At 46.2% G+C, this 12,142-nt stretch overlaps 1 protein-coding gene across 1 annotated transcript in view; it reads left to right on the forward strand.

Moving 5' to 3' along the window:
* The window catches only part of FBXW4 (F-box and WD repeat domain containing 4), a 60,820-nt gene extending 48,720 nt beyond the window's left edge, over positions 1-12,100 (forward strand). Inside the window, 3 exon segments of the mRNA XM_079312455.1 lie at positions 10,662-10,802; positions 10,960-11,101; positions 11,351-12,100. Of these exon segments, the coding sequence (XP_079168581.1) occupies positions 10,662-10,802; positions 10,960-11,101; positions 11,351-11,467 (400 nt within the window). The 3' untranslated portion in view covers positions 11,468-12,100.
* The last annotated feature ends 42 nt before the right edge of the window (positions 12,101-12,142 follow it).

The raw sequence follows: 12,142 nt of genomic DNA on the forward strand, positions 1-12,142 counted from the left end.
AGCAGAGGTTTGGATCCATCTTCCAAATCCAGTGATTGCCAGAAGTGATCTTGTAAGGAATGCTGTCTGTTCCTTTGAGGCTTTTGAATGTTGTCTCCCTGGTCAGGCTCCAAGAGTGAGAGTATGGCATGAAAACTTAAAATCTTAGAGCCACCCAGGACTTAAAAACTCCTCCTGTGCTCAGTGTGTCCTGATAACATCTGACAGACAGAGCCAGGGCCTTGCATTTGCTGCTTGTTTTCTTGTGGCCACAAAAGAGCCCAGAGGCTGACCCACAGAGGCTGAATATGGCAAGGATATTAAGAACAGAATTCAGGTAACTTCAGTAAAAAAAAAAAAAAAAAAAAAATTAGGCAGGGTAGAATGATGCATAAGGTGTGTTCTTGAAAACCACAGGATCCTTAGCACCACTGAGGTGTTTAGTGCTGTCCAGGATCAGTTAGTTCAGTTAGGGGAGTTTTCCTTGCTTTGAGGTGGGGTGAGTAAGTAACAGTACAACAGTTTCTGTGCTATTCCATTGGGGTAGGTGGTCTTTTTACCCAACAGCTGAGAGCTGGAACGTGCTACAAAAGGATTTAAAGCTTAAATAACCTTTTGTGTACTGATCATCTTAGTTCCAGGCCAGATAAGTCCTTGGCTGGTGCTTGTCACTGTTGGTCATGGTATGTTTTGTATTTATGACCTCCGCTGTTCCCTGACCCTGGGGCAGCCATTCTCATCCCTCCAAGAGGAAGGGGATAATATCTTCACCTGTAAATATGTCCTGTGCTTTGAAAAGGGCTTGGTTGGTTTTGGTGTGGAGGAAATTTTTAGTGGGGAAAGGAAACGCCTCTTGCTGCATCCCACTCCCACAACTGTCTTTCATTTCTGACTGCTGAGATGATGGCGTTGGATCAAAGCCACAACAGGCAGCAACAAGCAATTGTCAGGGGAGTCTAAAGCAGGGGAATGACTGCATAATGCCAAGACACTGTCTCTGATGGCTGAAATTCCAGCTGCTGCTACACCTGGCCCTGTCTCCTGTAATGAAGGAGGATTTAGATTTTTTTCTTATGCTTTTGAAGCTGGCTAGCTGCACTTTTGGAGGACATCTCCCACCCCACACATGCTACATTGTGCCATCTGATTGCTTTTAGATGTGGGGAAGTTGCTGAGCACTTATTCCCGCTCTGGATCAAGGTGTGTATGTGTGGAAGGCAGCTGTAAGTTCAGTGATGAGAGGTCTGCAAGGAGAGCACTGAGCAGTATGGGCCACATGATACTAACCTGTGTCCTTACATCAAGTATTAGGGCTTGCTGACTCCCTGTCCTTTTCCAAGTCCCCTTGTCCTTCCTTTAGTGAAAGATACGATGGCACTGCCCCTCTTGCAGATCGTGTTCCTCCACTCACTTTTGCCTTTCTCTATTCAGACCATCCTGTCTTGTTTGCCAGTGCGAGTGTGTGGCTCAACAGAACAGCCACTTAATGGCAAGCAAGAGAAAAGAAAACCGTATTCAGATCTTCCTCTTTTTTCTTCTTCTTTCTATTGCCTTTGGGAGTTTAAACTTCTTGGAAGATGAGGGTCATGCACCACTGACAGTTCCAAGGCCAGCATTTGTTATTTGCCTGCAGAGAACTGTTGCTTCCCATGTTATTGGGGTGGTCTTGCATGTCATTAGGAGACAAATGTCCGTCTCAAGGATGCTTCTCCATAAGACAGAATACTCCAGAGGTCTCTGCAGCAGCTCTTGGAGCTATTCTGCAAAGCCTGACATTTGAAATGGACTAGTGATCTGTCTCACATCGTAGTCTTCATGCTATAAACACTTTGCACAAATCCTACAGTGTTCTTGTGACATGACATGACATGCTGCAGAGCATGAGAGCTGTGAAAACTGAACCAAAGTTAGCTGTGCCCTGCAAGCCACCCAGATCCTCTATCTTTTAAATATCCAGTCTTTGTCCAACTCCTCCCCCCTTTTTGAAGGTATTTTTGGCAGTGGAGATTCTGTTTGTTTGTTTTCTGGGTTTTTTGTTTTTTTTTTTTTAAGAACCCTCTAATTTCTTGTTCGGTGTTTCTCCCGCTCGTGAGCCCTTTGAAAGTAGCTTTATGCCGTCACTGACACCAAACTGACACTTTGCGTTTCCCCACTTCTTGTCCCTTTATGGCAACAGATGTTGAAATTTTGTATCCCTTTTATCTGTCCCTCTTTGCCCTCTTCCTGTAATTAGGTTTCCCTTGTTAGCAGTACAAAGTGGCCCGGTTTGCTGCCTGGCCTTTTGAGCCATTGTGTCGGAGCACATTTTTTTCCTCCTCTTTCGGAAGAGTTCCTTCCCCCTTAAGTAATAGGCAGGGTGTGGGCCAGAGCTGTGGCTTTTTCTTGTTTCTTTGTTCTCCATTTATCTCTGCCACCTTTTCAAAGAGATAGAGAAAAAAAAATAGAGAGTGCATGGAAGGGGAAGATACAGAGTTGCATTTCTTGACCGTCAGGCCCCCCTACTCTTCAGGTGTTCAAGGCAGGTGCCTTTGATGTCTGCAGGTTTTAGGGAGGTGGGAGGTAGAGGATACATGAGAGTGACTTGTGAGTGGAGGGGAAGGGAGATTCAGGTGTGTGGATGGTGCCCTCAGCAGAGGGTTGGGGAGGAGTCTCAGGTAGCCAGGCAGCTGCTGAGCAGGTTAGTAATCTGTTATCCTGTAGTGCTATTGCATTCTGCTCTTTCTTTCCAAGAGCCAGCAGGAGTGTTACCATCCTAAGCAGCTGGCTGAAGCTTGCTAATGTGCTGCTGCTGTATCTCTAGTGTGTGTTTCTATGGGCCCCTTGCTGGGTTACATCTGTCTGGGCCATGGAGGGGGCAAGAATGAGTTGCTGTATTTTCAACTTTTGGCTTATGTTTATCTGCATCCATTTTGGTGGCTCTTCAGAGCCCATGGAGTTAAAATTTGTGGTCCCTGTACTGGTCTTAAACAGCAAGTGTAATTTGAGAGTTGAAGCATAGCACTGAACACTCTGGTCAGCTGATTACTACTGATGATTTCCTGGTTAAATCCAGTCCTTCTTGATTTTGTCTCCTGTTGTGCTCCACTTTTTTAATTGTGTATAAGTAGATGAGTGAAATGAGAATATGTAGGTCTAGTTCCTGGTTATAGATCTTGCTGAATGTTTTCAATACACATTTTCAATGTAGAACCTTGGCTCAAGGCTTCTTGGTGTTGTGTTCTAAAATAATTTCTGTAGAAGAGCATTCTATCCACAGCTTTGAACTCCAAGGTTTATGCAAGTTTGAGACCCTCTAGTTTAATCACCAAAGGGGTTGTTGGGTGAAGGAAGCACATATATTCAGAACTGGAGTTGCTAGATCAAAAGGAAAGGTAACTAACTCCAAGAAGTGTGGGGAGTCTGTTTCACCCAGGCATTTAAACTGGATTTATCCAGTCACAGAGAAGTGGGTCCATAAATCTGATAACAGGAGAGACAAGCAATAGCAAATATTATCCTGTCATTGATACCAGTTTCACAGGATTTGGGGAGCAGAAGCATAAATGCAGTAGGTGTGGCATACCCTGTCTGCACCTGCTTTTCTATAGATTCATATGCCAGCCATCTTTTCTTGCCAAGGAAACTCTTCCAGGTTTTGTGGTGAAGAGGCTCCCTATTCCTTTCAGACTTGCATTTCTTTATCAGCATCTCTGTCTTGGCTGAATGCAGTTTTTAATCACAATGGCCAATCCAGAGACTGAGATCTTGAGCATTGTTGGAAGCAGCTCACCAGGCCCATGGCTGACTTGAGCCTATTCTGGAGAAAGCTTGCTGGTGCAAGAAGCCTCTCAAGTGATGGTTTCTTGGATAACTCTCACTTTTACAAGACTTTGTTGTGATCAGAACTCTGTCTCCTGTCTATAATGGATAGCCTCAGTCTTGTCTATGCAATATATTCCCATGATATGCATGTTTTCTCAAAACTGAGACCATGTTCTTTACTGATTTCTGGTTGGGTTTTGGTTTTTGTGACATTGTCTCTGAACTCTCTCACATAAGTTGGACGTCTTCTGCCTTCTTTTTGTTAAGAGGGCTGTGGTCCATCTTAACCTAAATGTAAAATCATTGTAAGAGGAGGGACATACAGGTGTTTATCCAAAATCCTTTCTTCCCTGTGGCAGTCTTGGCCCTCTTGGCCCTGTCTCACTAGAAAGAACCACGAGACCAGCTCCTGCCTTTTGGATGTGTGCATGTTCAGGGCATGCTGTGGCCTTTGAACTCTTGTTCAGGCGTATTTATGACAACTTTACAAGGCCCTGAACAATCAGAGAGCATGGGTGGGGGCTGGACACTCCAAGCACATCAATCAGTTTCATCCCTCTGAGCCAAAGCAAAAGTAATCTTTATTTTTCCCTGGGTTGAGAGAGAATCAACAGAGGCAAGAGAGAAGAATGGGAAGGAGTGAATGAGGAACCCCCTCTGTCACTGGCTAGTGGTAGCTCATTTAAACAGATGGCTTTGTTTTGATTTGGAGTCTCCATTTTTTTGTCTCCCCACTAAAGGAGACCTGCAGAGCTGTGTCCAGAAAGGGAGCAATACAGCTGCCTGTTCCCACACAAGTGGGGCGAAAGGCGAGAGCCTTTGAGAATTCCCTGCCTCTTTCCCTCACCTCCCTCTTTTTCTCTTCCTCCAAGAAATCACAGTTTGAGAATTCCCCCCTACTCCTCCCGTTGGACAGAAAGACAGAGAAGACATTCTTGACATTCTTTTCAGAGAAAAGGGGTTAAATGTCTGAATTTGGGGGTCACCATGTTATACAAATTGCAATCTAATCGTTTTTACAAGAACACACGTGTGCTAAGAATAGGAGCCATGGACAAGAAAGAAAAGGGGATAGACAACCTTTTTTGTCCTATCTTTTTTTTTTTTTTTTCCCTCAAGGTTTTGGACTATTGTCATGTCCTGTCTCTCTCCCCTCCTCACCCCCGAGAGGGAGAACATTGGTTTTATAGTTAAATTGGTTCGTAAAGCAGAAGGGCTTGGTGCCATTTCTGTTTGTTTTCCCAAATAAAAGCCCCAGCAGGGTCTCTTTTGCACCGTTGTGGCTTTATTTGAAGAAACTGGCTTTTTCCCATAGCCCAGTGTGTCAGTTTATCCTCTGAACTTAACCTTACGGGAACCCGAACAACAAAAACTCACAGGGTCCCAGAGCTGGAAAGGTAAAGAAATTGTATCTTTTTATTGGACCATTTAAAACGTGTGTGGGCCAATTCAGAGAAAGCAGAAGAAAAGAAGGCAAAACTCCCTCTTCTGTCTGTCCCTTCAACACAATCTCAGACCGTCGTTGGTGTCTTTCCCCCCTACTGCCTCGAGTCCCTTCAGCTGCATTGAGGAATCAGAGAGAGGCATTTGCCCTGAAAATCATTTGAAACAGCATCTCTGAGCCATTGCACTTGGAGGTGCTCCCTCAAAATTCCCCAAGCCAATCCCACATCTCCCTGCAGGAATTAACAGCCTGGTCTAAATGCAGGGGCAGCTTTGGGGTAGGATAGAAGAATTATTTTGCCAAAAATCTGTTTTTCTCCCTATGTACAATACAGATGTTGTTTGATCAAGCCTTTCCTTTCTTAGCATGAGTTGCTGTATCCCTTCAGTACCTCAGCTGCTCTTGCAAAGCACCTGGAAGAGACAGCAGCTCAGCTCTTCCCTTTGGTTTTTGTGCAGTCTGCAAATGCTGCACTTGGGATAATTATTTTAAAACGGATTTGTTTTCCTTTCTCTATGTGATATTCACATCAAATATCCTAGTGTTTGGAACTGAACAGGGCTCTTTATAAATTTTTTTTTAAAGTATATGCTTCCCACCTGTCTTGTTTCAAACAGTTATTGGGGCTGAAATGATGGTTTAGAGCTCTGTTTGGTTTCTGAATAGTCATCTGCTTACGTGCAATAGATTCTCCTCTTTGATGGATGATCACAGTTCACAGATGAGGATTCCAGAGCAAATTAATTGTCCTCTGTTTTGCACATCTCTGTTTTCAACAGATGTTCAAAATTCAGCAGTTTCCTAGAGTTTGCATATTTATATAGTATCAGTTCTATCAGTTCTATATTGAATTGGGATCACTAGAAATTGAGGTCAGGGAGAAAAATATTTCATCCCAGCTTTTGGAGTTTAGTTCTTGCATACTGCAAGAGGGTAAGACCCTCAGCAAATGGGCAGCTTCCAGGGAAGTAGATGCAGACTTCTTTTGGACTGACTTTCAGAAAGATCTCAGGGAGATCCTGAACTTTTAGGGCCACACAAATAGTTGCAGTGGCTTGGCAGACTGTATAACTTTAACTTGGTGAAGCAACATCCCATGGGTTATCTGGAGAGTAACCATCTGGGCTCTGCCATGACTGATCTTATTTTGTCTTCATATTAGTGATTGAGAAGGAATGGAACTTGAAGCTGTTTTTAAAAACAAGAACAAGAACTTTTTCTTCCCTTCACTTTGCTTCCAGGCTGCCTGTCTTCTGGAGGTATCAGGAGAACTATGCTCATGGCTAGATTTCTTGCATGGAAAGGAAAAAGTGAACTGTGGAAATCCTGAACAAATATCTCATTATAAAAGTGATTTTAAAAAGTCTTGAAGAACTTGGAAATTGATCTATATGAATTAAAAGATTCTCTATAGTGTCTGAACAAAATGCCTTTCATTGTTGGATCAGTTGGATACATTTACCAGGCACATGGACTTGGTTTAAACATTGTGTTCTGTCACCAAGGAGTCTGGAGCCTAGTGCTAACACAGGTGTCCCATGCTAGGGATGAAATAGGCTGCTGGATTTGCTCTGGCTCTGTTCCTTGTGTGCTGGTACTGGATTTGCTGCCAATATTATTCAGTCTGTCTAGATGCCTAACAGGAAATAGAAAAAAATTAGGAATATTATGAGATTCCTCAAGACTAGAGGCTTACCTGTGTGGGCCACATTGGCCCAGGTGATTTGTGGTTAAAGTGCTGAAATTGAGAGCTCTTGCTCTAGACTGGTCTTTCCAGAAAACTTGCATTGTCACATTTGCAATTCTGCTTCACAGAACTCCACTGGTGCAGAGTTGTTTCTGTTGGTGCCACCCAGCCCTGGGCCTGGACACAGGCACTGCCTGGCAGAGGCTGTTCAGTACAAAGACAAGAGAAGCTCCAGCCACATGCACAGGTGACCTGACTTGCCTGAAGAAGACCTGGGATTGAAACAGCTCCTTGCTGCTGCTGGAGGGCCATGGTAGGGTGGGGAGATGGTGTGGCCCTTCCATGTTTGGTCTTGGTCTTCACAGACAATTCCTGACTAACCTTCACAAGGAGAGGGCCTCTAAAGGACTGTGGATCAGCCGACCTGGGATTTGAAAGGTGTTTAGGTAAAAAAAGGAGCCACAAAGGAAGGAAGGTGGCTGTTTCCTGCTGTGCTTGGCTGGTGAAAAAGGTCCAATATAGCTATGGCATCCCTTTATGTCCCTCATGGAGACATGTCCCTCTTCTGTCCCTCTAAGTTGTTAGAAGCCATTGGGGATGTGCTGGTGTAGCTGCTGCTATTCTGTCACCTGTTTATGGATTATCTTCATTCTTTTTGGGTTATTTAGGATTAGCTGTGGGTTTTGCTCCCAAGAAAGAGGAAGCTGTTCAGGTATGAGGTGTGAGGGAAGGGAATATTTGGGATAACCAAGAGTGGACAATTGGTGGGCACTAACTTGTGGTTCCCAAGACTGGAAGAGTTGTGTGGCAGAATTCCCTTCCCAGCATGGGCTCAGCATGGCTGTGTATGCTGCAGGCACAAAGAGCTAGCCTGGCATGATGATAGCTGTCCAGAGACACCTTAATCTGCTGAATAAAGTAGAAATACTAATAGTGTTCTGCATCTTTTTCACCTTTAGTGTGCCCATGCCAGAACACTTGGGTGTTTTGTTTGTATGCCCAGTGTGGAGCACAATAAATTTTCCCCTGGTGCCAGATGGTTAAGTGCTTCACTGTAGCAACTATCACATTGCCTCTGTAAATTGCCAAAGAGCTGCTCCTCTTTCGAGGGGCTGCAGCTCCCACCTGAGAGTTGCTTTGGCTGACCTGTTCTTGGGCCAGGAGAACCAAACTGATTAAAAAAACAGCAAAGCAATGTTTACTTTGCTGCAGTAACTTGCAAGTATCTATGCTCATTTTATGCCTGAAAAGCCAGTCTTCTTGTCCTCCCTTTTTTTTGTTGCCTTTTCTTTCATTTTTGTTGTCTGGGATGTAAAGGTAAGTAGAGGGAGGAAAACTAGTGTGACTCTGTCGAAGTGCTTGGGTTACACTGCAGTGAGGTGTGAAGGTATGGAGAAACACTGGTAGTGGAACACCTGGGTGGTGCTCAGGGTCCAAGCTGCTGGTGCTGCCTAGGGCTTGCTGGGGTAGCTCACCTCTTGGGAGTGACTCCTTGCTCCTGCCTGAGCAACTGGCAGAAGACTCTGTCAGTTGGGCAGCCTAGCCCCTTATGCATCTCACAGGTAATCCAAGGATTCTTGTCTGGGAGAGCAGCTGACTCCTCCTCATACCTCTGTTGTATGTCTTACAACTCTGGGCCACACATACATACTGTAGGATGAAGAAGGTTTTGCAGAAGCCTTTCTAAGGGCTGTGTGCATGTCCATTTGTCCTGCTGGCTTTGCAGGATGGCATATGGAGGGGATCTGTGTGCTTGGAATGGCAGGGAGTGCCAGAGCACTCACGTCCATCCATGTCTCACTCCACGGTGGATCTAATGATTCATCTGTGCCAACCAAACCCTATTGCTCATGAGTGCTTCAATCTCTCAACCCCCAGACAGGTGCAGAATTGCTGCTGGGTTGGTTTACAAGTAACCTTCCAAGGGTTAATGTATTGTGAGCAGGTTGCAAAGGGCTGAAGCCCAGAATCCCCTCGATCCCTTGCCTGGAGAAACACAAAGTCCAATAAGCCAGCACCCCTGGATTCGTGTTGGGGGGGATTAATTCATGCACTTGATGTTAAAGCTTGTCCGAGAGGTTTGCATGGGGGGGCCATTGCTAGGGCTGGTTGGCCTCTCTAAATGGTTGCTAGGGCCCTGGCATCAAGGTCCAATGTAGCTGCCCACAGCCACGGTCACGGAGGGAATTACACAGCCACAAAGAAATTGTTATTCTACATAATCTGCTCTTTGGAGAGTGACTGTGGGGAAACAGGCTGGCCCCAGCATGCCGCCAGCTCTGTGATCATAGAAGCGTGCTGGCTGCAAAGATCGGCCAGGGCTCGCCTTCTGATCTGGGGACACCAGGGCTCGAGGCGCTAATCTGCTTTATCAGCGATTTCTCTCTCCTGACACAAAGGTGTTTACTTGTTTTAACATCTCCCAGGACTCTATTTCTCCTTTTGTGTGGTCTTTATCCCCCGACGAGGGCTTTAGCCCAGATTACAGACAGAATTAAGGCATTTGGCGATGTGCCTCAGAACTGTGTGGTGCTGGATCAAGGAGCAGAATGTAACAAAATAATGGAGGGAGATGCTGAGAGTGACCCCACTGCGGGATCCGTGCTGTTGGCTTTCAGGACTGCTTCATTGTCCTGAGAACCAGGAGGCTGTTGGAGAGGGGTGGCCATGTAGCAGAGTTTGAAAAGCAGGTGCTTCAAGTTTTATTGTGTCCAGCATTTTTGATGTGGAGGGTGTGAGAAGAAGGAGGAAAAAAAGGAGTTTGCAATAGGTGGCCATTTCAAGCAGCTGGGCAGATTGTCCACTCCATTCCCAAGAGTCTGTCATGTCTGAATATCACTGGCTGCTGCAGCAGGTGGAATGACACTGGGACAGGCTGTGCCATGCACCTGATGCAATTCTGTGTGACCCAGGGAAGGGGCTCAAGCTTCTTCTTGAAGTCTGGCAGGGCAGGACCTCACCAGGCACCATCCACCTGGTATGCTGATGGTTCTGCACATGAACAAGTAGCAGAGTGATACCACCACAAAACATCCAGCATAGAGCTTCATGGAGACCTTGCTTTTGCTCTTTCACTGCAAGCAAGGAATTAAAAAGGAGGAAAGGGTCAAAAAAAAAAAAAAGAGAAAAATCTAGCCTTTGAAAGGTCATCTCCAGAGCATCATTGGGGTGGTTACTTCTGACCTGTCACATTCTGCATCAGATATGGTGTTTGTAGAATGTGGTGTAACTGGAAGGGGTTGAGGGGAGCAGTCATGGCAGACTAGGTTGGGAGAGTCTGATTTGCCTGTGGATCTGTGCTGTATGTCAAAGATCTGGGGAAATACCCCAGTGGACAGTATTTTGAAGGACAGTTTGGGATGGGATTAAACAGTAAATGGCTCTTGCGGATTATTTGGAGTCTGACTAAACTGGGAGTTGTCTCCTATGGAAGTGGAGCCATATAATTCAGAATACTGGTCATTTCTCCCAAGGGAAAGGATCCCATTCTGCTGGAGGTCAGCTGTGCCTGTACTTTGGCTCTTCTTTCAGCTGAGACTCCTGCTGGTCATCTTTCATGATACTCTTCATGGTTAGTGGCCCAACCAGAGGCAGAAGCTGGGAGTGGGAGAGGAAAACTGCAGGCTTTTGTATTCTGTTATATCACAAAATGAGATCTGGAAGACTTCTGCGACACCATCTCTGCTCTGGCCAGCTGAACTGGAAGGGCTTTTTGCTCTGAATGATTTCCCCTAATATGTTTCATTGCAGTGGTCAGCTGTTGACCTGTTTAGGGACCGACTTCCACCGTGGAGCTGGAGTCCTGGATGTGTTCTACGAAACGCCCTCCCTTCTCCTTTCTTGTGGGTATGACACCTACATCCGCTACTGGGACATACGGACCAGCACCAGGTGAGCCTGTCCTGCTGGCACCTGGAGCCCGTGCAAGGCTCCCGGCCTGTCCTGGTGAAGTGTCTGGGAACTCAGCTCTCACTGAATTAGCTCCTGGAGGCAAAGTGGATGGAGGAGTGGAGGCTCAGCCCTGCTGTGGTCTGTGTTGCCCTTGCAGGAAGTGCGTCCAGGAGTGGGAAGAGCCCCATGACAGTGCCCTGTACTGCGTAAGGAGTGACAGGAACCATATGATTGCCAGCGGCTCTTCCTACTACGGTGTGGTGCGCCTGTGGGATAAACGGCAGACTCGGTGCCTGCAGGTGAGCACCAGTGGGGGACGGGGCAGCAGCACAGCTTCTCAGCTCTTCTGTGGCAGCCCAGTGTGCATGCCTTGTGGGGAAAAAAAAGAGGGGCTGCTGGGCTGTCTTTGGGGCTAATCCATCATGGCAAGCCTAAGCTATATGCAGGGAAAACCTGCTTTGCTCAGACATCTCAGCCTTTGGATCTGTAACACCAGCCAGTGTTGGGCTGACCTTGTCTTTTAAAGGTTGTTCTCCTGTTTTTTGCAGAGCTTTCACCTGTCTTCACCCTCCAGCAGCCCAGTGTACTGCCTCCGTTTCAGTACCACCCACCTGTACGCTGCCCTGGCATCAGCCCTGCACGTCCTGGACTTCACGGCCTCGTGAAGGGCACCACAGCTGCTTCTGGTGACCCCAGCTCAGCAGAGCTGACACTTGGCTCAGGGAATTGCAGGGCAGGAGAGGTGAGAAAGGCCCACAAAGCTTCTGAAGGGACTTTTTTGCCTGCCAGAAAGCTAAAATGCAGAGTGCACAAAGGGCCAAACTTTCTCAACCTTACCTGCCTGTTAGTAAAAATAATAGGCTAATTGTCCTTTACCCTTTTTATTTTGTGCAAGTGAGGAATTGTTTTATTAACTGTTTCTTTTTTTCTTTTTCCTTCCTTTTTTTGTCCTGTGGATACATCATTTGAGGGGCAAGTTGAGCCAGGATGCCCCATGAGCTGTGTGTTGGTCAGTTTGAGACCAGCCAAGTTCTAAGCCTGTGAAGCAAGACTAAGCTGTGTGTGGGGTAGACTGATTTGGTGGAAAGGTGCCTGGAGTGAGGCCCACCTTTCTCCTTAACTTGCTGTTCTGACAGCTGCTTGTGTTGTCCTTCACAGGCAAAAGCAACAATTGAGCTAAAAGGCAGAGCCAGCCCTGCTTTCAGTGTGCCTCCCCAAGCTGGCCGTCAGGTCAGGCTATACACTTGGCAGGGCTGAAGTGGTCATGTTTTCCTGAATAAAACTGAAAGGAAACAAGAGATTGCATGTTTTGTTTCAAGTTCTGAAGGGGCTGTGATGGT

Source organism: Erithacus rubecula (genome assembly GCF_903797595.1).
Source record: "Erithacus rubecula genome assembly, chromosome: 9".
Taxonomy (NCBI): Eukaryota; Metazoa; Chordata; class Aves; order Passeriformes; family Muscicapidae; genus Erithacus; species Erithacus rubecula.